The following is a 25,527-nucleotide window of genomic DNA, read 5'->3' on the forward strand; positions in this document are numbered from 1 at the left end:
TGAATTCATTTCTTGTCTTTCTTATTGTAGATTTCACAAACACTAAGCAATTCTTCTTGGCATTCTTTTCGGAAGGCAGGCGTTACAAAGGAAAGATTAGCTTTAAAGGCACATGAAGGGATAATATACAGGAAGGTAAATCTAAAGAATAATTTCACTGTGACATGCAATCCAAGCAGTAGAATATTCATCCAGGAAACGGAAATCTAAAATCCTTAGCATCTTGGTAATTTATTGAGGCAGAAAATCAAGCTGAATTGATCAATGTAAACAATTTTCTCCTGCAAAAAGAATCTGAATCTTGGATTTTGAACCATGTAATTAATCAGTCTAGAATAATAGCGCTGAACAATCTGTCTAGGAGCAATAACAAGAGCATGATATTTTGCTATTTTTCTTTCCCAAAACCTCATTGGGCGGATGAAAGTTTTAGGATTGAGCTGCCAATAACATAAAGCATTGTTTTCTTACCTGAGGGTCAAGATGAATAAAAGGGGCATGCTCTCAAAAATACTGGCAAGGGCTAAGTCATTTAAATTTAATTCAAACTAATTACAGTTATTTATTTATCTACTTAGCTTACAATATTTTTATACCACTACAATTAAACTAATTCTGGACAGTGCGTAAATCAATAGGATTTTTTTTCCCAATCAGGTATTTTATAATTTTTCTGCTATGACTTTCAAATATTACAGCTTGGTAACCACACTTGGAATTTCTGTGGCTGCCTCATGCACATCACGAGATTTTAGTTGTGCAATTCCATAGGAAATCATGGCTATCCATTAGATTATCATTTTCACTGCTATTTTTGTGCTGCATTCTGAATATGTCTGATGGTAACAGTTGAGTCATTGACTTGCAATCTGAGCATTCCAGTAAGCCTTGGTGAAGGGAGAATGTCTTGGAAAGGGGGACCATATCATTAACACATGAACGAGGAGGAAGATTTTTGGCCACCTCATAAGTATCACCACACAAGTGCAATCCCTTACATTTGTGTGGTGGATGTTTCTTTAAAAAGAAATGATTTCTTTTAAAAAGCTAAAAACTATTCCACGGTGCAGAACACTGCTCTATTTAAGCGGGCAATATAAGAATGAAATAGATTTTTCCAAATCTACATATTCTTATCAACTATCACCACTATCACAGTGCCCAGCGGTATGTCAGATAATGTATTATCAGAAATGCTTTATTCTTAAATAGTGCAATAAATATATTTGATTTGCTTTGTTCTCACAGGAGCAATATCCAAGATAATGCAACTGTTTTCTGCACCGTAAATATGAAGCATTCATTTATACAGGAAGCAGTATAAATACTAGTAGGCTGTGGATTCACTCCAGTCATAGAGGACAAAGATTTTTCTCTCTAGTTTTGGTCTTCTGTTTGTATGGCCTGATTCTGTTTTGAATATAGAGAATATGAAGGAGTATTATGAAATAATGTGAACCTAGATTGGGTCAGCCCCTATTCCAATCATATGAATTATAATTATTTATTTATTTATTTATTTATTTATTTATTTATTTATTTATTTATTTATTTATTTATTTATTTTATTTTATTTTTGAATTTGTATACCGCCCTTCTCCCTGAGGACTCAGGGCGGTGAACAGCCAAATAAAAACATCAAATACAAATATTAAAATACAGTTAAAAATATATATATAAATTTGGCCCCCTTAATTAAAACAATAAACAAAACAAAACAATTAAAACACTTAAAAAGGAATTAGGCCAGCCCGGCTTGTTGAAAAAAAAAGGTTTTAAGGGCACGGCGGAAGGCACTGAGGTCATGGATTCTCCTTATCTCTGGGGGCAGCTGATTCCAGAGGGTAGGTGCCCCCACAGAGAAGGCCCTCCCCCTGGGGGTCACCAGCCTGCATTGTTTGGCTGATGGCACCCCGAGGAGGCTCTCTCTGTGGGAGCGCACGGGTCGGTGGGAGGTCGTCGGTGGCAGTAGGCGGTCTCGAAGATAATTAGGCCCTATGCCATGGAGCGCTTTAAAGGTGATAACCAACACCTTGAAGCGCACCCGGAAGACCACTGGGAGCCAGTGCAGCTCGCGCAGGAGCGGTGTTACATGGGAGCGCCATGCTGCTGCCGTCACTACCCGCGCTGCTGCGTTCTGGACCAGTTGGAGCCTCCGGGTGCTCTTCAAGGGGAGCCCCATGTAGAGAGCGTTACAGTAATCAAGGCGAGAGGTCACGAGGGCATGAGTGACTGTGCACAGGGAATCCCGATCAAGAAAGGGCCGCAACTGGCGGATCAGGCGAACCTGATAAAAGGTCCCCCTGGTTACAGCCGTCAGATGTTCCTCCAAGGACAGCTGCGTATCCAGGAGGACTCCCAGATTGCGAGCCCTCTCTGTGGGGGCCAAAGACTCGCCCCCAATAGTCAGTGATGGAGTCAACTGACTATATCGGGATGCCGGGAACCACAGCCACTCAGTCTTGGAAGGGTTGAGCTTGAGCCTGTTCCTCCCCATCCAGATCCGTACAGCCTCCAGGCACTGGGACATCACTTCAAGGGCATCATTGGGGTGGCCTGGGGTGGAAATGTACAGCTGAGTGTCATCAGCGTACTGATGGTATCTCACCCCAAAGCCACGGATGATCTCGCCCAGCGGCTTCACATAAATGTTGAACAGGAGGGGCGAGAGGACCGACCCCTGAGGCACTCCACATATAAGAGGCCTCGAGGTCGACCTCTGCCCCCCTGCCAACACAAACTGCGACCGGTCGGAGAGAAAGGAGGAGAACCACCATAACACGGTGCCCCCCATCCCCAACTCTTCCAACCGGTGCAGCATGATACCATGGTCGATGGTATCAAAAGCCGCTGAGAGATCTAACAGGACCAGAACAGAGGAGCAACCCCTGTCCCGAGCCCTCCAAAGATCATCAACCAACGCGACCAATGCCGTTTCCGTGCTGTGCCCAGGCCTGAAACCCGACTGGAACGGATCCAGATAGGATGTTTCCTCCAGGAATTGCGGAAACTGTCGCGCGACCACACTCTCAACAACCTTCGCCAGAAAGCGAAGGTTGGAGACAGGACGGTAGTTAGCCAATATTGCCGGATCCAGGGACAGCTTCTTGAGGAGAGGCCTCACCACTGCCTCTTTCAAGGCCGCGGGGAAGTGACCCTCACTCAGCGAAGCATTGATAACACCCTGGAGCCAGCCTCGTGTAACCTCCCGGGAGGCCAGTACCAACCAGGAGGGACACGGGTCCAGTAAACATGTGGCCGCACTAAGTCTCCCCAAAATCCTGTCCACATCATCGGGAGTCACAGCATCAAACTCCTCCCAGATAACATTCTCAAGACTAGTCCTCGTCACCCTGCCCTGATCTACCCAGTCAGAGTCCAAGTCCCCCCGGATCTGAGCGATTTTGTCATACAGGTATTGTCCGAAATCCTCCGCCCTGCCTTCCAAGGGATTAGTGTAGCTAAGCAACACAAGAACAAGAGGTGAAAGTATATTCTTGCTGGCCATCCTGTTGTAGGAAGTTAGCACCCACCCCTCTCCTAGAAAATTAAATATTTTAGGAAATATTAAAAGGGCAGAATATTTCCCCTAAAAGGGAGGCAGAAACTCAGCCGCGCCTCCCCCCCAATCTTTGTTAATGGGCCATTAAGGCCTGGGCCAGTCTATTCTACATAACAAAGATCTACCTCCTTCAGGCAGAGCCATAGTAGGAATTGCCCAAAGCCCTTTCATGACATCATCACCCAGCAAAAGTCAACCAAGCCTGGGACTCAAAAGAAAACCTACAAATCAATAAAAAAAAAAAGACAACCTACAAAGTTTACTCCTGCATGGCCCCATTGAAGTCTGACAACCAATCAGAACACAAGCTCAAATTCAAAGCCCAACAGAGGATATAAAACCCAGGGACTCTCAGCATCTCTTCCCTTTTTTCGCTCAAAATCTCCAAGGCATGTAATCCTGTTCATCAATAAACCTTCTTTCCAAGCAACTTTCATGAATCGTGTCTTTTTCCCCACTTGGAACTGTACCCAGAAGGATATTTCTTCCAATATTGTACACCAACATTTTCTCCTTTGATTAAAATTGTTCTCCAGCATTAATTGCCCACCAACTTACTATGTTCCTGCGAGATCTTCTCCATGCAAACAGAAAGGCTGCTTATGGGTGAACAGTCATAGGAGTTCCTTAAGGTCTGTATAGCTTCTCGGAGAGACAAGCAATGATCTTGCTGCTTGTTGAAGGTCTCGGCAATGCTATTAAACAGTGCATCAAGTTCAGGCACGTTGACTCGTTTCATGATAAGGGGTGTCCCCTTGGTGAAATTAACTAGAAAAATAGAAGCCACGGTGCTATTTTTAATACAATATCACAAATAAATAAGAGTCCCTAAGTCATTAATAGGAACATATCATTTCCTTGGTTCTCTGCTGTGAGATAGAATCTTCAGTCATTTCTCTGCCAAAAACATTTCTATTTAGGATAGAAAATCCAACCTGCATATTTTTTTTTTCTGTGTGCACTTACCTAGCTGTTACAGGAAGATATTGGCCCTATTGCCAATGAAATTTGTGGGGCTTGGCATTGATGCATTGGTCACACTTGTGATGTAAAATATGTCCAATTGTGGCCATTGGAAAACAAAGCATTTTATCAGGGCAATTTAATTCAGGGAATGTCTAGTCTAGATCAGAGGTCCCCAACCTCCGGGCCACAGCTCACTGTGGGAACGTTGGTCTAGAACCGTGACCATGAACCTATGGCATGTGTGCCCAAAGTGGCACGCGGAGCCATGTTGCCTAGCAAGCACAGCATCGCCTGTTCCTCTTTTGGGTTTCTGGCATGTATGCACGCACGATGATCAGCTGATCTTTTTGCATGAGGCAGTGCCAGAAACTGGAAGAGCTGCTCTTCCATTTTCCTGCATGAGCATGCACACTGGCCAGCTGATTGTTGCGAGCGCATGCGCGTCAAAAACCCAAAAGGCTAGCTGGCTGAGGCGCATGCACCAGAACTTCCGGCCGGAAACTGGAAGTTCATTTTTGGGAGCGCACATGCACCATTGGCAGCTCCTCTTCCGGGTTGCAGCCCAGACGAGCATGCACACTCCCTTTTCAGCACTCTTTATAACTTTACAAAGATTTATCTTTATAACAATGACTGGTTCATATTTTAAAATATGTGCCAAATACTGTCAGTAGCCAGATGTCATTAATTTTAATTGGGAAACTGGCATTCCAAATCCCTCAACTCAGTTTTGAAAAATCACAGCCGTCATATTCACAAGGTAACTTTATCAGAATAAGAAATGGAGCCATAATTAAATCTTGAATTATCCAATTAAAATCAGACCAGTGATTCTATGACAACACAGTTTAGATTACAGTTTATTTTTCAAACTTGCAGAATTGCAATTTTTCCAAACAATGGAATACTTCATCCATTTTCTGGAAGTATTTTCAGCACATATCAGAAGGAAAGAAGGGGAAACTTAGCTTTTTACATGCAAACTCTGGTTTCCCTATATTGTACATCTCTACAGATGAATTAATTTTAAAAATGTTTTAAAAATCTCATTTTTGAGGGAAAAACAATTCTGTTCAATAAAGATGAAAAAACATTTACTTCTAGAATATTTTGGAGAAGATAAAACAATCTGTTCCTCTTTCCAGAAAGGATAATATAAATCGGATTGAAACCAGCATTCAAGCTGAAACTGCATTTTCAACTGCTCTGCTGATTCAAGCGAGATGATAAATAGATAGATATTTTTATTTATTTAAAATAAATGTTTCATATAAATGTTGAACAGGAGCAGAGAGAGTACCAAGTCCTACGGAACCCCACAAAGGAGTGGGCAAGGGCTGGATCTCTCCCCTCCTATTAACATTGTTTTGGATACTCAATTGATCTAGATAGATGGCAACAGTTATGGGGAAGGAACTATAAATTGAGAATATCATGGTTGATGGTATTGAAAGCCTCCGAGAGGTCAAGTAGAGCAAGGATGGATGCACTAATCCCGCTCCTGCCAGAGATCATCCAAAAGTGTGACCAATGCCATTTCTGTCCCAAATTCAGGCCTAAATCCTGATTGGTAGGGGTCGAGATAATCCATTTCATCCAGAAACCTCTGGAGCTGCTGCGCCACCTTCTCAACAATCTTCCCCTAAAAGGGGAGATTGGAGACAGGTTGGAAATTATTCAACAGGGTGGAATGGCTTCTTAAGGCAGACCACAGCTTCCATAAAGTGCTGGGGCACTAGCCCATCCTGTAGGGAAATGTTAATCACTGCCAGAGTCCACCCTCCTGTCATCTCCTGGGAAGCTTTCACAAGCCAGGAGGGACATGGGTCTAAAACACAGGTGCTTCCGTGCATACTCCCTAGCATGCTGTCCACCTCCTCAGGAGCAACAGGGTCAAACTGTTCCCAGATAACAGGGCAAGAACCTGCCTCAGAGGCTTCCACCAGACCAGCAACCACGCCGGTATCTAACTGGGAATGAAGTTGAGTGATTTTGTCTTCTAGAAAATCTGCAAATTCCTCAGCTCGCCCCTTCAGGTGGACCTCAATCTCCTCCTTCCCCAGGAGGAGGAGACTCATCTTAAAGAGGGTCGCTGGGCGATTATCTGCAGACGCAATTAGTGTGGAGAAGTATTTACATTTCACCGCACAAATCGCCACAAGGTAGGCCTTAATAGCAGCTCAAGTTCATTCCTTGTCTTCCACCAGTGGTGCTCTAGATATCTCCTCATGCATTTCATCCCTCTCAGTTCCTCTGTATACCACGGGCACAGAGAGATCTACAGGTGAGGAGAGGTCAATGTGTGCAATCCTATCCAGAGCTTCAGTCACCTTCTTATTCCCTTAGCCTAGTCACTAAGAACTCAGCTGAACTGCACAGTAGATCTGCAGTTATAATTCCTAGCTCCTCCTGGAACCCATCCGGGTCCATTAGTCAATGGGAGCAGACCAATATAATAGGTCCTGCCTCCCTGCGGGGGGTACAACTCTTGAGAAACTCATTGCCACCAGATTGTGAGCCGACCATGACAAGGGGACCAAGGACAAGGTCCACCAATTTCAGGTCACATAGGCACTGCTCCGACAAGAATACTTGTGAGTGTGTGACCACTATTCCTAGTCAGGCACTGGATGACCTGGGACAGACCCATAGAAGTCATGGTTTCCATGAAATCTTGAGCTACCTCTACCCCTGCCCCCAAGGATGGCAAGTTGAAATCCCCCAGAACTATAAGCCTAGGGAATTCCACCAGCAGCCCCCCAGCAAGGTCCAGGAGCCCGGGTAGAGAAGCTGCCATGCAGCAGGGAGGTTGGTACAGCAGCAGCAATCCCACCTGATCCCTTGAGCCCAACCTAAGAAAAAGGGTCTAATAGCTGGGCACTTGTGGAGCAGTGCCCCTGGAGGCTACTAAGGATTCTCTGATAATAAGAGCCACACCCCCACCCCACCCCTGAGGTCTAGACTGGTGCCATGCTCGATACTCACTGGGCACATTTCTATGAGGGGAACATCTCCTTCTGGGCCCAGCCAGATCTTAGTTATATAAGCCAAATCAGCCTTCTCTTCGAGGATCAAATCGGCAATAAGGCTAGCCTTATTGCAGGCTGATCTGACATTTAAAAGCAGCAGCCTAAAACCAGAGCCACCACAGATCTGCTGACCAGGTAAATGAGGTGAGTGCAAGGGGGCAGAACACGAGACCGGTACTAAACACTGAGATTGTGTTCCCCATGCCAGCCCCCCCTTGCCTCCCATAACTCCTATTACCCAACACCATTGAAATAGGTCATCCTCCTCTGCCTTTCCTAAGAACCATTCCATCCCCCATCCCCAACACTCTTCCTTAAAAAGGGGAAAACCTCCTCCCACTGACAAACTTTCTGGGACAAGGTGAGCCTTACAGGCATTATAGCACTTGCTCTCAGTGCCCTCAAACTCACACCACCCCTTCCTCATTGCCGCAGAGGGGTCATGTCCCGTATCCCCTTATCTCCCAACACACTCAGAATACATCCACTCAATACACAAATGGCACCCTGCCCAGTTGCTCTCACCCACCAAGCAGGGAGCCACTCCTCCCCCCCCCCCCAGCTCTCACCCGGGGGAAAGGGACCAACACACTCACCTCTCACTCAACTTACCTTCTGGCCTAAGGATTCCCCAAGCAGCCTTCCCAGGCCCGATTACAGAACATTCAGAAGATTGCAGAAGCAAGATTGCAGAAGGTAGACAGAAAAGTAGCCAGAAGGCCTGCTATGCCGCACTGGAAATTTAGCAGCTGTATGGTCCTACAATGTCTCATGAAGTTCACACAGTTCCAAGCTCCCACTCAGCAGTTATACCTCAGAAAATCCCAATGGCAGCCTGCCACTCTCCACAGTGTTATTAACCACAAGGGTAGGCCCAGCTGCCGACAAAGGCCAGTGAAGCTCTACTGTCAGCTTTGCCTCCATCAGATAACCCACACCATCATTCAGAGCTGCAGCTGCTGACTCTTGGGCTCTCAGACCAGGGATTAGCTTCAGCCAGGGGAATCCAGGGGGAGTACAGGGGGAGACCAGGGAGAGACCAAGGAAGCCACAAAATCATAAATCATGCAGCTCCTCTGCTCCGTCTCGCTGTCTAACCTTCCAACTGCCCCTTTCCAACCTCTCCACTCTTCAAACTCTCAGTCTTTCTGTTTCTTCACCTCTCCATTTCTTCAACAAATTCCAGCCTCTCAGTTAGCTTATCAAGCTTGTCTCCCTCTTGCCTTTCTCTCCACACAATCTTCCACTTCCACATAACAATCTCTACATTCCAAAACCTTCTTTGCACTACACTTCGGAACACCATCTGCAAACACATGCAGCCGCTGACACCATCTTTTTTTTAAAAAAAGATAGGTAGGTAGGTAGGTAGATGGATAGATAGATTTGGATGAGAGGTGGTCAATTACATTAAATATGTATTCACATAAAGATGTGATTGTGGAGAAAAAGATTTACACTTTCAAAATGATTTCTTACAACATCAATTATAAATCAATCATAATTCAATTTATAATATTGAACTGTAATACAAAGAAATCAAAAACATTTAAATAACTCAGAGCTTTACCATTTGTGATCCTTTGAAATTTTCTTGAGTGCTGAGGATTCAGAGGTTCCCTCTGGGGGGGAAAAAAGGCTGTTAAAAGTTAATGCATTCACCCTGTCCCCAATTTTTTCAGAGATTGCCAATCCTTGGAGTCAGATGCTTTGTGCTTCTAGAGCTAGATATCTTATTTTGTGAAATGTTACATCGATTATTACTAAACTTTTGCTAAGTTGAGCTGTTTCTCTTAATATTTTTTAAAATAGTTTTTATTATTAAAATATAAACAAAGATACAAAGAAATACAAAACAAACAAAACTCTCACCACCCACATCACCCACACAACATTCTACATATATACTTTTTGTCATCAACATTATATATAATATTTTTCTTTACATATTAATGAGAAAATAATATTAGATTCTTAATTCAACTACTTAAAACTTAGTATATATTTACATCCTCTCCTTATTCCTTGTAATCTTTCACCCTAGTTATGATCGTCTACAGTTATGTTTATTTTCCTTTCCAGCCATTGGTACTATTGGTGCCACACACGGTAATAGTCACTTTCCTCCTTGTCCTGGAGGTCCAGCGTCAATCTGTCCATCTCAGCACATTCTGTTATCTTTGAGATAATTTTATCTTTGGTTGGGAGTTGGTCTAATTTCCAATTTTGAGCGAATAGTAATCGTGCTGCTGTCAGGATATGTATAATAAGGTATTTCGTCTGTTTGGTGTATTGTGCTGTTGTCATGCCAAATAAAAAAAATTCTGGACTATCTTCTACTTGTAGATTTGTTATTTCCTCAATAATTTTTTTAATGTGTTGCCAATATTGTTGGGCCTTTTTACATTTCCACCAAGCATGAAAATACGTTCCTTTTTTGGTTTTACACTTCCAACAAGATGAGGGGGCGTTTGGGTAAATTTTAGCTAATCGAGCCGGTGGTAGGTGCCATCTATAAAACATTTTGATGAGATTCTCTTTATAGGATGTGGCCCTTGTCATTTTAATATTTTGTTTCCATAATTTCTCCCAATTTGCCAATTGAATGTTGTGGCCTATATCCCTGGCCCATGTTATCATGTTTTCTTTAACTGTTTCTTCTAATAGTTTGTATCTAAGAAGGTAATTGTATGTTTTGGTTATCATCTTTTGTTCCGCGCCTTGTAAGATCTTGTCCAGTTTGTTTAAGTTGTTCGAGATTCCAAATTGTTTTTTGTCTGCTGTATATCTTGAGTGTATTTGGGTATAGGGCCACCAATCAATATTTATGCCACCGTTTTGGAGTTGGTGTCTTGGGATAAATTCGCCTTCCTGGTTTAATAGATCTTGATACCGCATCATCTTTCCTATCTCAAGGGTATTTGGGTGTATCAATGCTTCCATCGGGGACCACCATTTTGGAATGGTATAATGATTTTTCTTGATTTCCTGCCAAATCTTAAATAGTGAAGCCCTAATTATATGTCATTGGAAATACATTTGTCGTTTGTCTGGTCCGTCCCATAGGAAAGCATGCCATCCTCGCATTAAATCGAAACCTTCTAAATATAGAATTCTTTTATCGTCCAAATACATCCATTCTTTGATCCAGGTCAGCGCTGCAGCCTTGTAATAGAGTTCCCAATCTGGTACTGCCAGGCCTCCTTTATCTCATGAGTCTTGTAATGCTTTGATCTTAATTCTCGCCTTCTTTCCCTGCCATAAGTACGTCATTATTAACTTGTTGAGGTTCTTAAAAAAGTCTGTTCCCGGCTGTATTGGTATTACCTGGTATAGGTATAATACTCTTGGTAGTATGTTCATTTTTACAGAGGCGATTCTACCCATCAGTGACAGTTGTAGTCTATTCCAAATTTCCAAATCTTTTTTAATTTCTTGTAATGATTTAGTATAATTGTCTTCTTTGATCATAATAGCTTTTGCCGTCAACCAGATACCTAAGTATTTTATCTTCTTTACTATTTGGAGTCCTAATTCTTCTTCTAATTTCAACCTCTGTGTCTGAGTCATATTTTTCGTCAGTACTTTCATTTTTTGTTTGTTTATTTTGAGGCCCGCAACGTCTCCGTATTCTTCTATCATTGCATCAGCCTGGGTCCGGATAGTCTTGGGTTTTCCAGAATAAAAATTACATCATCTGCAAAGGCAAGCAGTTTGTTTCTCTTAATATTTTGAGTCACGGGGACAGCAGTTAGAATGCAGCATTGTAGGCTGACTCTGCTCACTGTACAATTTGATTCTGACCAGCTCAAGGTTGACTCAGCCTTCCATCCTTCAGAGGTCAGTAAAATGAGGATCCAGATTGTTGGGGGGGAGGGCAATAGGCTGACTCTGTAAACCTCTCAGAGTGCTATAAAGCACTATGAAGTGGAATATACGTCTAAATGTTATTGCTATTGCTATTATATATTTGATCATTTACTAAATAACTATTGGGTGAAGTGGGATTATGGGCTCATGGAATTTTGTTCAAACAGGACTTTATTTATTTATTTGATTTCTATAGCTGTCCTTCTCACCCAGCGACTTTGCCTCTCCTGCATGATGGGAATGGAGTTCAGGCAATAGGGTCTACTGTTTTATACAGCTTTGACTTAAGGATCCAATTTCTAATGCTGATTTAGGAATGTTGGGTTGCAACCTTCTGCACATAACCAGAGTATGAAACCTCAAGTATTTATTGATTTACAGGAGTTATATGGCTGCCTATATCATAGAATGATTCTAGGTGGCTCACTATAATCCATAAAACATAGTTGAAAAACAAATGTATCCTTTCTCCAGGCACCAAACCAAACATCCTGACAGCTTAACCCCCATCTAAGCCCAATGCTTGGAGGAGGAGCCAGATCTTCACAGATCTCCAGAAAGGCATACGTAACCTGCACTTCAATTTTTTCTCTCTTCTACTAAGTGTGAATTTATGCAAAATACCTGGCCCTCTTATAAGCTTTCAGGAAGTTTTGGATTCCAATTCCCATCAGTCTCAGCCAACAAGAATAGTTTTCAGGAACGATGGGAGTGAATTCAAACAAGAGGACTGTTTCCTTACTAATGATTTTTGCTGATTTCTAGCCCTGCTTTGCCAAAGTATACCATATATCAGTAGTGAACATAGCTTTTATACATAAGCAATGGCTGAATGATATTATAAATCATTACAGTGGAAACAATTAAGAAAGGATAAATGATCTAGATGCCCTCCAGATACCTGGGATGTCTCACCATACTCAGTAAATATGACTAATGGTAGTCACATTATGATTATAAGAAGAATAGGACTTTATTACAGTCATAGACCAGCAATAGACAAGAATCATCACTGTTTACAATAGTGTTAAAAGATAGTACTGATAATAATAGTGGATAACAACATCTATGGTAATAAAATACATATGGTCTCAAGCAGTTTGGATCATGCCCTTGTTTACATGATTGGAGAGCAGATAAGTATGTGTGTAAATATAATTTCTCTAAAAATGGTAAGAGATGTCTACAAAAAAATTGGCGCAAGTTGACATCTATAGTTCTTTAACCGAATGTTTCCTTGTAGTCATTGCAGCAGCACAGAATTTTGCCACTGCACACTGGTAGCTGGGTTTGAGTCCCAGAGGAGATAGCCTACATAAAAATTGTCTACCGGAACTAAAATAATTAAGATTTTATTCTACTAAGCTTTCATCAGCTATCTGCTGACATCATCAGAGTATTAAACTACCAGTACAGAGATCTCTGCCTTTATATGTCATTAATCAATTTGGCCATTACACGTGTAATAGTCTCCCACTTGTAATTAGCTGTGTTGTTTTTGCTGTTGTCATGCTGGTTGATGGAGGCTTAATTCCTACTGTTTCCTCCCTCCTAGCTTGCTTGTCTGTGGGGGATGATGTTAGCCTGTCAACCAGTGCAATTTGCAAGGTCTTGTCCGTGACCTTGTGGTCAGCCCAGTTTATTATAGCTTGAGACAGCTCTGCTGGGTTTTTCTATATTTGGTCAAGACTGACTATGCCTTCACAGGCTGAGTCTGCATGCTCAGGGGTGGGGGATGGTGGCACCAGTCTCTGCTCCCCAATGGGAAGCAGTCTCTACTCACCCTGCAGGGTCTTTCCTGGTGTCTCAACGCCTGATATTAGGCTGGTGGCAGTTCGATTTGCCTATTGATGGAATTGTTATTGGAGAACCAGGCTTCTTTTAGTAAGCGTCCTCTTTTAGTCCTATCGTGAGCAATAACTTCAGCTTCTTGAAAATTGAATGTGTGATTGTACTCCTTCATATGCGTCCAGATCTGGGAGCGCTGTTTCTTGCGTCGGACAGCCAGTTCATGTTCATGTACTCTGGTCTGTAACTGCTTGGCCATTTCCCCTACATAATTGCCTGCACAGTTACTACAGTTGATGTGGTAAATTATCGAAGATAAAGTAATGTTTAGGTAATATTTAGGTAATGTTTCCTTTGGGTGCATCACTCTCATTCTCAGAGTTTGGTCCGGCTTATGTGCCACTTTGACTCCATGTGTCGAGAGGATGCCGTGCGGCATGCGTTTTTGGCCCAGGTTATCATAGTTTCTTTCACTACCTCCTCCTCCATTCTATATCTCAGTAAATAATTGTAAATTTTCTTAATCAATTTGTACTCTCTGCCTAGTAAAATCTTATCTAATTCTTGTGGTTCTTTTTGTAATCCATATTGTTCTAAATTTTTGTTATGTCTGGTTTGAATCTAGTTGAATATATATTGCAATTCCTCTTTTTTGTTGTTGTGCTAATGATACGTAGAGTTTCCCTATCTTTGGGTTTTCTAGTAATTTACTATACTGGTTCTTGATGTGTACTTCCTGCAAACATACAATATCCATATCCAATCTTTGTAGTTTTGTGAGTATTTGTGTTCTTTCTACTGGTGAATTTAATCCATTTATGTTTATTGAGACCATCTTAATTTCCTCCTCCATTTCCTTGTTTATTTATACGTCAGTCTTAATTTTCTTGTATTACTTGTCTCTCTCAGTATTTTTCCTCTTGTACCTTCTCTTTCTATTTATTTTTCCTGTTTCCTCTTTTCTTCTTGTTCCACTTCATTCTCCTCTGTTTGGTATTCCTCTTGACTCCTACTCTCAGCTTCTTCTCTACTCTCTTGTTCTTTTTCAGTTGCAAAGTGATGTTCAAAGAACTCTTGTGCTTTGTCTAGGGTACCTTTTTAAAAAAATTTCTCCTGCCAGGAAACTTCTGGCACCATCTATCAGAACATCACATTGTATCTAATTTATTATGAGGTTAGAAACTGGTAATGTCTTCTTTGATTTCTTACTCTCCTCGGTATTTGTTTCAGAGTTTGTATTTCCTTTCCTTTATATGTTATTGATTCCTCCCTCATTTTCTTAAATATTTCGTCTCTTATCACCTTTTTCGTAAACCTCGCATGGACTTCTTTCAGTTAACCTGTGTCTACGTGTGTAGTTTGTATGGACTCTATGCACCTAATCTATATCTCTCCGTATATCCTGTTTGTCCATCTTTAATGCCTCTGCTAATAATTCTGCCATGGTCTCACCGAGATCTTCCTCTTCATCTTCTACAATATTCTGGAATCTTAAGAAAAAGGACACTTTCCCCATCTCTAGAAAAACAATTGATTCCTCTAAGTCTCTGTTGGTGACCACACATTTCTGTTCCATTGTTTCCATTTTTTATCTTCTTGTTCCATTTTTGTCTCTACTGCTTTTATTCTCTGTTCGTTTTTGATAATAGTTTGCTAAATATTTCCTATTTTATCTTTTTTTTTAAAATGCAATTTTATTGATTTAAGAACATATTACAATTCAAACTAAACGGTTCGGCAACGTGTAGTCATATTGTATATTTACAAGTGCGGTATCTAGTCAATTATCTAATCGTTTATACAGTTTGTACAAAAGTTCTTGTGAATAAAATTGATTACTGTTTAATTAGAGTACAATAATATACAAGGTTATCTAATCGTTGTGCATTATTCCACATGAGTATTAACTTTTGCATTTAATTTCTAACCACCTATACCACAGATCCCAGATCGCATAGAATTCTGAATCCTCCTTTCCGTTTAACACATACGTTAATCTGCACATTTCTGCGCAGTCAAGTATCTTATTGACTATCTGTTCCTCGGTTGGTCCTTTTTTCTCTTTCCAATATCTGGCATAGGAGAGTCTAGCAGCTGTGACAATATGAATAATCAGATATTTCTTGTCCTTTCCAAATGTTCGTTTTAGCACACCCAGGAGATAAATTTCCGGGAGGAAGTTAATGTCCTCCTTTAATATTTCTTCGATCCATTTTTGTATTTTTTTCCAAAACTTCCTCGCTTCCGGACACGTCCACCACATGTGATAGAAGGTACCTTGGTGGTGACCACATTTCCAACATTTGGGACTTGCATTTGGGTAGATCTTAGCCATTCTAGATGGTGCTAAGTACCATCTATATAGCATCTTATACTGATTCTCCTTATAGCTTATTGCTCTCGTCAGTTTAAGATTGCTATTCCATATTTCTTCCCAATCATCAAGATTTATCTTTGATTCAATGTTTTTCCCCCAAGCAATCATTTGGTCTTTTAATATTTCTCCTTCTCTGTCATATTCGAGAAGGTAGGAGTATAATTTAGCTAATAGTTTGTTCTCACTACCTAGCCATACCTTATCCAAACTGTTTGTCCCCATCTCTATTCCCTTTTCTTGTTTATCCTTACTAAAGCGGGATTTAATTTGTAAATAGGGCCACCAATCTATGTGGATCCCTTGCTCTTTTAGTACCTCATTAGGTATAAGGTTACCACTATTATCCAGAATATCTTGGTAGGTGACCATTTTCTCCCTGCCTAATGTATTTGGATGGACTAGAGCCTCCATTGTGGATATCCATTTTGGGTATTTCAAATAATGTTTATGCCTGATTTCTTTCCATGTCTTCATTAATGTATCTCTAATTTTGTGTTGGTGGAAGTATATCCCTGTCCCTTTTCCTTTGTCCCAGAGGTAGGCATGCCAGCCTCTCGATAGGTCGTGCCCTTCCAGTTGTAAAATTCTCTTATCTCTTAATAAGGCCCACTCACGTAGCCATACTAAATTGGCCGCTCTATGATATAATTCCCAGACTGGGAGACCGAATCCGCCCCTATTCCTATTTTCTTGCAGGGATCGTAATGCAATTCTCGGTTTTTTCCCTCCCCAGATGAACTTCCTTACTATCCCATTTAAGTCCGAAAGATATTTTCTGTCAATACTAACAGGAGTAGTTTGAAATAAGTATAGTAATTTGGGGAGAACACTCATCTTGATAGTAGCTATCCTACCGAGGAACAATATTTGCAATTTCCCCCATCTATCCAAATCTTGTTTTATCTTTGTCAGTAAGGGTGTATAATTATCTTCCTTCAAGGTTGAGCATCTGGCAGTAATCCAAATCCCTAGATATTTAATCTTCTTGACTATTTGAATACCCAAATTATTTACTAATATTTCCTGTTCTCTTATTGGGATAATTTTTGTTAACATTTTAGTTTTTGTCATATTTAATTTAAATCCTGACAGCTTCCCATATTCATATAGTTCTTTCAATACTTTTGGCCCTGTTGTTAGTGGGTCCTCCATTATTAACACTACATCGTCAGCAAAAGCTTGAATCTTAAAGGTTTCATTCCTAATTTCCAGTCCCCGTATTTCTTTATTTTGCCTAATTTTCCTTAACAATACCTCCAGGGCTAATATAAATAAGAGTGGAGAAAGTGGACAGCCTTGTCTCACCCCTTTACCAATCCGGAAGGATTTAGATACATCCCCATTCAATATAATATTTGCGCTCTGTTTATCGTAAATTGCTTTTATTGCGTTCTCAAAATACCCCCCGAAATTCATTTTTTGGATTTGTTGGGTCAAAAATCGCCAATTTAGGTTGTCAAAAGCCTTCTGGGCGTCGAGGAAGACCATGGCCAGCTGTTTCTCGGAGTGTATTTCATAATACTCCAACACATCCATCACCACTCTCATATTAGACCTAATCTGTCTACTGGGGAGGAACCCGTTTTGGTCGGGGTGAATCCAATTATTTAATATTATCTTCAACCTACCTGCTAATATTCCCATAAATATTTTATAATCCGTGTTGAGTAAGGAGATCGGTCTGTAATTCCTTACTTGCTTGGGATCGGTACCTTCTTTTCCTATCAATGTGATGAACGCCTCCTTCCACGATTCTGGGATCCTAGAGCCTCTCAGGGCCTCGTTGCATATTATCAGAAGTTTTGGTACAAGTATTTCTGCCAAATTCTGGTTTTTGTATAATTCTCCTGGGAGGCCGTCAGGACCAGGCGTTTTGTTACTCTTTAATTTGGATATTACCCCCTTCAGTTCCTCTAATGTAATTTCTCTATTTAACGCTTCCCTTTCCTCCTCCTTTATCTGTGGGAGGTTCTCTTTGGCAAAGTACTGATTAATATTATCGATTGAAGTTTCCTCCTGATTATATAATGTCTCATAGTACTGTCTAACAAACTCCCGTTTCTCCTCCTCATCCTCTAATATTCTGCCTTCCAGATTCTCCAAGCCATCTATAACACCCTTCTCTTTCTCTTTTTTTAATTTATACGATAGCCATCTCCCGGGCTTATTTGCGTTATCAAAATAATATTGTTTGGATTGTTGGATTTTTTTCACCAATTCTTCCTGTTCCAATAAATTTATTTTATGCCTTGCTGTCATCCATTGCTCTTTTATTTTAGTATCGCTCGGGTCTTGTTGTAGTCTCTTTTCTGTTTCTTCCAGTTGGGCCAGCAGATCCTTCTGAACCTTCCTTTTCTCCTTGTTGTTGTATATATTATGCGATATTACTAATCCTCTTAAGTAGGCTTTCATTGTATCCCAAACACATGTTAGTGGAGTTTCCTGATTCTCATTCTCCAGAAAAAAAAATTGTAGGTCCCTCTGCAATCTCTTTGTAAACTCTACTTCCCTAAGTATATGGGTGTTTAGTCTCCATCTCCTTCGTTTAGTCCTATTTATGCTCTTCCACTTAATCTCTAAGGGTAAGAATTCAAATAGAAAAAGGTTGTACAAAAAGGGTAGATTGAAATCTAATAGGTTTTTTCAAGATAATATATAGTACTAGACAGGAAAAGTTATCTAGAATAATTAATCAAGAAAGAAAAGGAGGCTCCGCAACTATATAAATAGGGAGATAATTATAGAATAATTAATAATTACTAAGGTAATAAGTTAATAAGTTAATTAATAGATTAATAAATTGATAAGTTAGTGTCAATATTAGTATCGATGATAATATTGATAGTTAATAAAAAGTTCTATAAACAGTGTTTTATGAAGTTCATTACTCTTGTTTCATTAACTACTGCCACTTTCAAGGGAGTTCTTCCACCTGAAGAGATGTCTCAGTTAATTAAGAAAAGAGTCTCAAATGGGTCCAACAATCAGCAAGTCTTAATAAGCAGGAACACAATTGGGAGGAAAGATCGCAGCTCAGAATATTACACAATTCTTCCTGTTGTCAAGTTTCAAGTACCCGTTATAACATATGGCTGCACTTCCAGTTTCTTCCTTCGAGAAAAGCCAGTCAGCTGGAAGATGACAGCGAAGTGACAGCAGGAGGTATTATTACAATGTATCCTCACAATATTATCCACCAAATCTGATTCTGAGCCTCTTCATCCACAGTCGATATACAAAGTGCCTACAGCTGATTTCACCCTCCCTCGGCACAGTAAGTTCTCCTTCCTCCTCGCAGCCTCGCCAGCAGTTCACACTCGGTCTGCCTGCTCAATAGTTAATATTCGCCGCCTTCCCACCGCCATGAGCCCTATTAGCTGGTTCGGCTCGCAGCTCTTTGAGGTCTGCTCCTACGATCGCCAAAGATCTGTAGTCAGGTCTCCTTCTCACGTTGACCGCCCCGAACTCCTCGCTTCCTCAATGTTGGTGGAGATCACGACTTCGGGTCCGCCATTAAATGGCGGACACACCGATGCCGGTTTGACAGAGGAATCTGTCCAAGCGAGAGGCGTTTGCACGCTGCTCTCTCGCTTTTCAGATCCCCTCTCTTGTCCGAGATGCTCTCCGGGCGATCTCGCCCCTCAGGGTCCCCAAGACATGGCGAAAAAGCTAGTGCCGTGGAGCTGAGCTCACAGAGCACCCTGCCACCACAATCCCCAACCTATTTTATCATCCATTCTTCTGATATCTCCTTTCATTTCCCCCATCTCATGTTTGATCTCTTCATGGTTTCTTTTTGACTCTTCATGGGTATTTGCTATTGCTTCCTGTGTTTTTGTCATTGCATCTTGTATCATTAATAATGTAGCTTGCATGCTCTGAATGTTCAGTGTTGAACTTGCTTTCTCCGTTCCCATCATGCTCTCTATTGAATGTGGGTGGGCAGGCGATGAGGTTGTAGATGCAGGGTTTGGGGCTGTTTTCTTACTTATCTTAGTAATAGTTGTCATGCTTGTCATTTTCCCCGAAAAAGATTTTTCCAAATTAACATACAATATTTTAACTATTCAAGTTTCCTCTTTAAGCCTCCACAATCCTGTATTTATTAAGTGAAATTCCTACAACAATAATAATAATGCCTTCAAAATACCTTTAAATATGTAAGTATAAATATAAATATAGATTTTAATAAATGGATAAATATGCATATATATTTTACGATAATTGTAATGTCCTTATACTTTATATTTATATAAGTATGCAAATATATAAAGGTTACATACGATTATTGTTTAAATATAATATATAAGATACATAAATTGATGTAATTCTAATTGTAATAACCCAAGATTTGACATTTGAAGACCAATTTATGTTAGTTTATAAATAAAGAGGAATAAGTATAAATATATAGATATATTGATTTGAAAGTCCAAAAGTTCTATCCTAAACACTTACATGTTAAACAGTTGTTTCACCTTTTACAATTAATTCTATTTCTTATAGAATTCTATAATAGGGTTAGTCCCTCTGGAAAGAAATACATTTTTAGCCAATAGATAATCATCAGCTTTCAGGCTCTTACCTGAATTTGAGGCATACCTGTCTCAATCCTTAACTGGGCGTTTGAAGTTCCTAAAGCAGCTAAAATGGCTTGCATGAATTTTGCTTGCATGATTTCTAGTGGGTCTTTCTTTGCAAAAATTCCTGTTTGTGCCCCACATAGAATTTGCCCCAATGTTTTGGCCTCGAAAAGTTTTAAGACAGCAGGTACTAATTGACTTCTGTCTGTTTAAAAGACATGTTTAATGGCATTTGAGGACCTACGGGTTGATTGCAAAGTATAATCCAGGGGTGCCTTCCATGTACCTTGTGAGTGGAAAACCACCCCAAGGTATTTAAATGTCCTAACCTGTTCTAAATTATGTCCTTCCATTCTCCAGGAGTATTGAATAGGTCTTTTAGCAAAAACTAAAATTTTCGATTTGTCAAAATTAAGGACCAACTTATTCTGTCTACAGTATCCTAGTGTTGCGGTAATTGCTCTCTTCAGTCCTATGGGAGTTTTTGAAATAATAGCAGCATCGTCAGCATATAGGAGTATTGGGAATTTATGTTGTGCTAAGGATTATGTTGTGTGAGGATTTTGTTTCTCAATAGTAGTGAGTTTTAATTTCTCCCAGAGGGTGTTTCTGGATAATGGTTATTGATTATGATTATTGATATCAAAGCATTGTAGGGGTTGTAGCCCAAACATCTACAGGGTGCCATGTTGCTACTCAAAGCCAGAGTTCCAATGGCTGCAGAAACACACACTATGGTCACATGATCACATTTTGGGTTCACTTTTATGGCTGTTTGCAGCATCCTGTTGTTATGTGACCATGATTTTTGGCATCTTTTTCCACAGTTTGTGGTGTTGTGCTGCCCTGCTCCCCACACACACATACACGCACATCAAGAGTTGTAAAAGTGTTTACTCAGATCCTCCAAATAGGTCCTCAGAAAGCACCCACACTGCACAGGTTTGGATTCTGAGCTGAGCATGACAAGAATCACTAGCTAAACCAAATCCAATGGGCACACACAAAGTCCAGGGAAGCAATCCACAAGTCAAACAGGTCAGGATGCATGGCATAAACACACAAGGCAAGGAATTGGGCACGTTGATCCAGCATCGCTCAAGTCCTCTGGAACAGGATTAAGTAGGCGACTCCGGTGCGGCCCTTCACAAAGGGTGAAGTTGTCTCCTCGTGAGTAATCTAGCCAACTGGCATGGTGCCTGTCTCCTTTCTGCCCTACATGTCCTTGGATCAGGAGGAGGTGTGGATTCCACCCAGTGGTGGGATTCACCAGTTGTAACTACCAGTTCGCTGCGCTTTTCACGCCAAACTCGTACTTCCGTGCATGCTCATTACGATCGAAAGTTACCTTCTACAGAATCAAGTTGACTCCATCGCTGACTATTGGGGGCGAGTCTTTGGCCCCCACTGAAAGGGCTCGCAATCTGGGAGTCCTCCTGGATAGGCAGCTGTCTTTGGAGGAACATCTGACGGCTGTTACCAGGGGGACCTTTTATCAGGTTCGCCTGATTCGCCAGTTGCGGCCCTTTCTTGATCGGGATTCCTTGTGCACAGTCACTCACGCCCTCGTCACCTCTCGCCTTGACTACTGCAACGCTCTCTACATGGGGCTCCCCTTGAAGAGCACCCGGAGGCTCCAGCTGGTCCAGAATGCAGCAGCGCGGGTAGTGATGGGAGCAACATGGCGCTCCCATGTAACACCGCTCCTGCGCGAGCTGCACTGGCTCCCGGTGGTCTTCCGGGTGCGCTTCAAGGTGTTGGTTATCACCTTTAAAGCGCTCCATGGCATAGGGCCTAGCTATCTTCGAGACCGCCTGCTGCTACCGACGACCTCCCATCGACCCGTGCGCTCCCACAGAGAGGGCCTCCTCAGGGTGCCATCAGCCAAACAATGTAGGCTGGTGGCCCCCAGGGGGAGGGCCTTCTCTGTGGGGGCTCCCACCCTCTGGAATCAGTTGTCCCCGGAGATAAGAAGAATCCATGACCTCAATGCCTTCCGTCGTTCCCTGAAAACTCATCTTTTTCAGCAAGCCGGGTTGGCTTAGAAGAAATTTTTAAATTTTTTAATTAGTTTGTGATTCTTAACTTTGGGCCAAAATTTATATATATTTTTAAATGTTTTAATATTTGTATTCTATGTTTTTTATCTTGGCTGTACACCGCCCTGAGTCCTCAGGGAGAAGGGCGGTATATAAATTGGAAATTAAATTAAATAAATTAAGAGTGAGTAAATCAGCTGAGATGCAGCAATCCGCTCTGCTGTACCTATCAGCTGGACTTAAAACAAAAGAAATATAGGTAGATTATAGCGCAGGGGTGGGTCATCAGAGCAAACTGGTTAGCTCTCAGTTGATCGTTGGAACTACCAGTATGCCCGAACCGGTCAGAATCGGCTGAATCCCACCACTGATTCCACCTTCTCCACATCACTAACTGTTGGCAGCTGTTCCTGTTCCTCGCCTGGAGCTTCCTCGCCAACTCTCTGCAGCTCGCCTCATTCAGCCTCAACCTTTCGCTCATCCAATTAATCTGGCTGAGGCTGCTCTGTCAGCTAGCACTCTGCAAGCCCCGATTTGAACCATCATGTGGCACCGCGCTTTCCCCTGCTGACTCAAATTCCTCCTCCTCTTCTGAATTCATGTCCAAAGAGATCCCAAGGGTGGATTCATGAGAGATGTTTAAGTCTGGTTTCTGGCAAAAACAGCCATTAAAGAAAATGGGTTTGCTTAATGAGTATTGTATTCACTTAATGAAAACTGCAAAAAAAAAGGTCACAAAATCGGGCAAGATGACCTATTTAATGACTGCCACAATTTATGACTGTAAATTGAGCTCAGTAATGGATGTAAATAGAAGACTACCTCTAAGCCCCACTACTAAGGCCTTTCCATCCTCCAACCTGTTTACTAGAGTTCAAATTCTCTTACTCATCACAGTCATCAAGAACCCATCTCCCTGCTTTGTTTTCCCCTCCCAAATAGATTGGCCTAACTTGGTTACCATTTAGATTTGCTAATAAAGGTGATGAAGTGTAGGAAGTTAAAACCCACCCCTCTCCTAGAAAAATGAAACATTTTAGGAAATATTAAAAGAGCAGAATATTTCCCCTAAAAGGGAGGCAAAAACTCAGCCCCCCCCCCCACCTTTGTTAATGGGCCAGTAAGGCCTGAGCCAGTCCATTCTACATAACAAAGATCTACCTCTTTAATTTAATTGTCCTTCATTGCATCACCCAACAAGATTCAAGAAAACTTAGCACACAGACAACCTACAAAGCTAGCCATGACCTCTGACAGCAACCAATCAGGATACTCTTCCTGTGCCCCAGGAAGTTCATAGCCAAAGAGGGTATAAAACCCAGGGACTCTCAGCATCTCTGCCCTTTTTGCCCAGGTTCTCAAGCCATGTGATCCTGTTCATCAATAAACCTTCTTTCCAAGCAACTTCCATGAATCCAGTGTCTTTTTTCCCACTTGGAACTGAACCCAGATGGACATTTCTTCCAACAGAAGCTTAGGTATTTCTGCTTTGCTTTTTCCATTCAGTTTGTTGAGCTTGTTCTCTTACCTCTCTTGAAGGCTGTGCGATCAAGGGGCAACAGGTGAAGCAGCAAGAAAAGGCCATTTTTTTTATCAAAATGAGATGGAGTATATTCAATTCAGGCACCTGCTTGGATAAACTCCCCGGAATCTTCTGGTATGTCAGCTTTGCTAGTAAATGTCAAAGCATTTCAAAGATTTTTAAACAACATTGCTCTAGTGCAATGCAAACCTAGAAAGTTATCTTTACATTTAGGGAAAAGACAGTCAAAAACCGTCTTTTCCCTAGACTTGAAAGGTGTATTTCTGTTCATGGGCCCACTTATCTGGAACAAGTCTAACTGGTTTCTCAGCAATTACCCTCTGCATAGTTAAAGAAGTCCTTTGTACTGGAACAGTGACTTCCTCTAGAGTGGCATTTCTGGAGTGTACCATTATTCCAAAAAGGGGTGTGTGGGTATCTGTGTGCGAAAGGAAAAGGAGTGAAGCAGACAGTGCATACCAATGTATTACAATAATAACTGCGTGAAATGTAGTCCCTCAAATATTTGTCTGTAAAAACGGTCAAAGATCTGCTGTATCTCATTCATTTTTTTAAACCTTTTAAATATATATTTCCGTCATTTTAAATAGATGAGCTCTTAGTGTAGAATCATACTTGTTTTCCATACTAGTTTTTTTCTTCTCCCACATCAAACAAGAAAAGTAATTTGCAAGGATTGTTGTGTTCGTCTTTCATCACTGAAGCTACAAAAGAATTAGTCAGAGGAGAAATAATACCTGGGAAAATATTATTTTAAAATACATGGTATTTACCTGGAAGGAAGACAACCTTGAATTTTAAAAAGCTAAAATAGATACAAGCAGAGATATAAGTCCTGTACAATATCGACTCCTTGCCTACTCCATGTCACCAACACCAGTTAAAAAAGAAAGCATGTGATACATAGTTTATTACAGAAAATCAATCTGGACACATTTTAAGGGGGGGGGGAATTGCTTAGGAGAATAGCTGCAACTGCATCTTGAGGGAGAAGAAACCTGGAACTGTTCCCTATAATAGCGAATTTTTGCCAAAATGGGTCAGGATTGAGATTTTTGTAATAAAGTGAATGCATACCCTGCAAAAGTTGCTCTTCTCCACAATTGTGTAGAAAATGTATGCCATACCAGGTGTGGGTTTCAAAACCCATCGCTACTGGTTCGTTCATGGGTGCTGCTTGCTTTTATGTAATGCTGATCAATTTGGTCATTGTGCGTGTAACAGGCCCACACCCTTGCCTTCCCCCTGTAATTATCTTATTTTCTGCCTTAGTCATGCTGACAGATGACGATGCACTTTCCCCTGCCTCCTGCCCCATTGTGTGTTGCCTCTTTCTCTCCCTGGGGGGTAACGCAGGGTTATCAGGCATTGCTTTGAAGGTATTACTCCCAGCTCCCTCTCCCTCATTGTTATGCCTTTCCCTTTTAGGCGCACACGTTGCCTCCTCTAAACCCATTTGTTTTACCCATGATCTTGTGATGGGTCTGCGTTGTTCCTCCTTAACCCCCCCCCCATCTCCCTCATTCTGCTGTTTCCCTAACCTACTCTCTTGCCCTCTGTCAGGGTTTGTCACACCTTCATTGGGCCAATCTCTATGCCTAGAGGAAGAGATTTGTTCCCGATCTCCATTCAGTCTTAGTGATCGGTCCTCCCTAAGTCTTTCCTGGTGCCGTAAAGCCTGGTATGCCGGTGGTATGTCAATATGTCTATTGAGGGAGTTGTTGTTAGAGAACCAGGCTTCTTTCAAGAGGCGCCCTCCTTTTGTTTCGT

At 41.4% G+C, this 25,527-nt stretch overlaps 1 protein-coding gene across 1 annotated transcript in view; it reads right to left on the reverse strand.

Moving 5' to 3' along the window:
* The window catches only part of LOC117662949 (uncharacterized), a 28,457-nt gene extending 4,432 nt beyond the window's left edge, over positions 1–24,025 (reverse strand). The window contains exons 1-3 of the mRNA XM_034412717.3: positions 23,743–24,025; positions 9,128–9,179; positions 4,121–4,330 (exon numbers count right to left, since the gene is read on the reverse strand). Coding sequence (XP_034268608.2) covers positions 4,121–4,330; positions 9,128–9,179; positions 23,743–23,799 — 319 coding nt within the window. The 5' untranslated portion in view covers positions 23,800–24,025. The remainder of the gene's footprint in view (positions 1–4,120; positions 4,331–9,127; positions 9,180–23,742) is intronic.
* Positions 24,026–25,527: the final 1,502 nt, after the last annotated feature.

Source organism: Pantherophis guttatus, chromosome 2, assembly GCF_059756535.1.
Source record: "Pantherophis guttatus breed Tessera chromosome 2, ASM5975653v1, whole genome shotgun sequence".
Lineage (NCBI taxonomy): Eukaryota > Metazoa > Chordata > Lepidosauria > Squamata > Colubridae > Pantherophis > Pantherophis guttatus.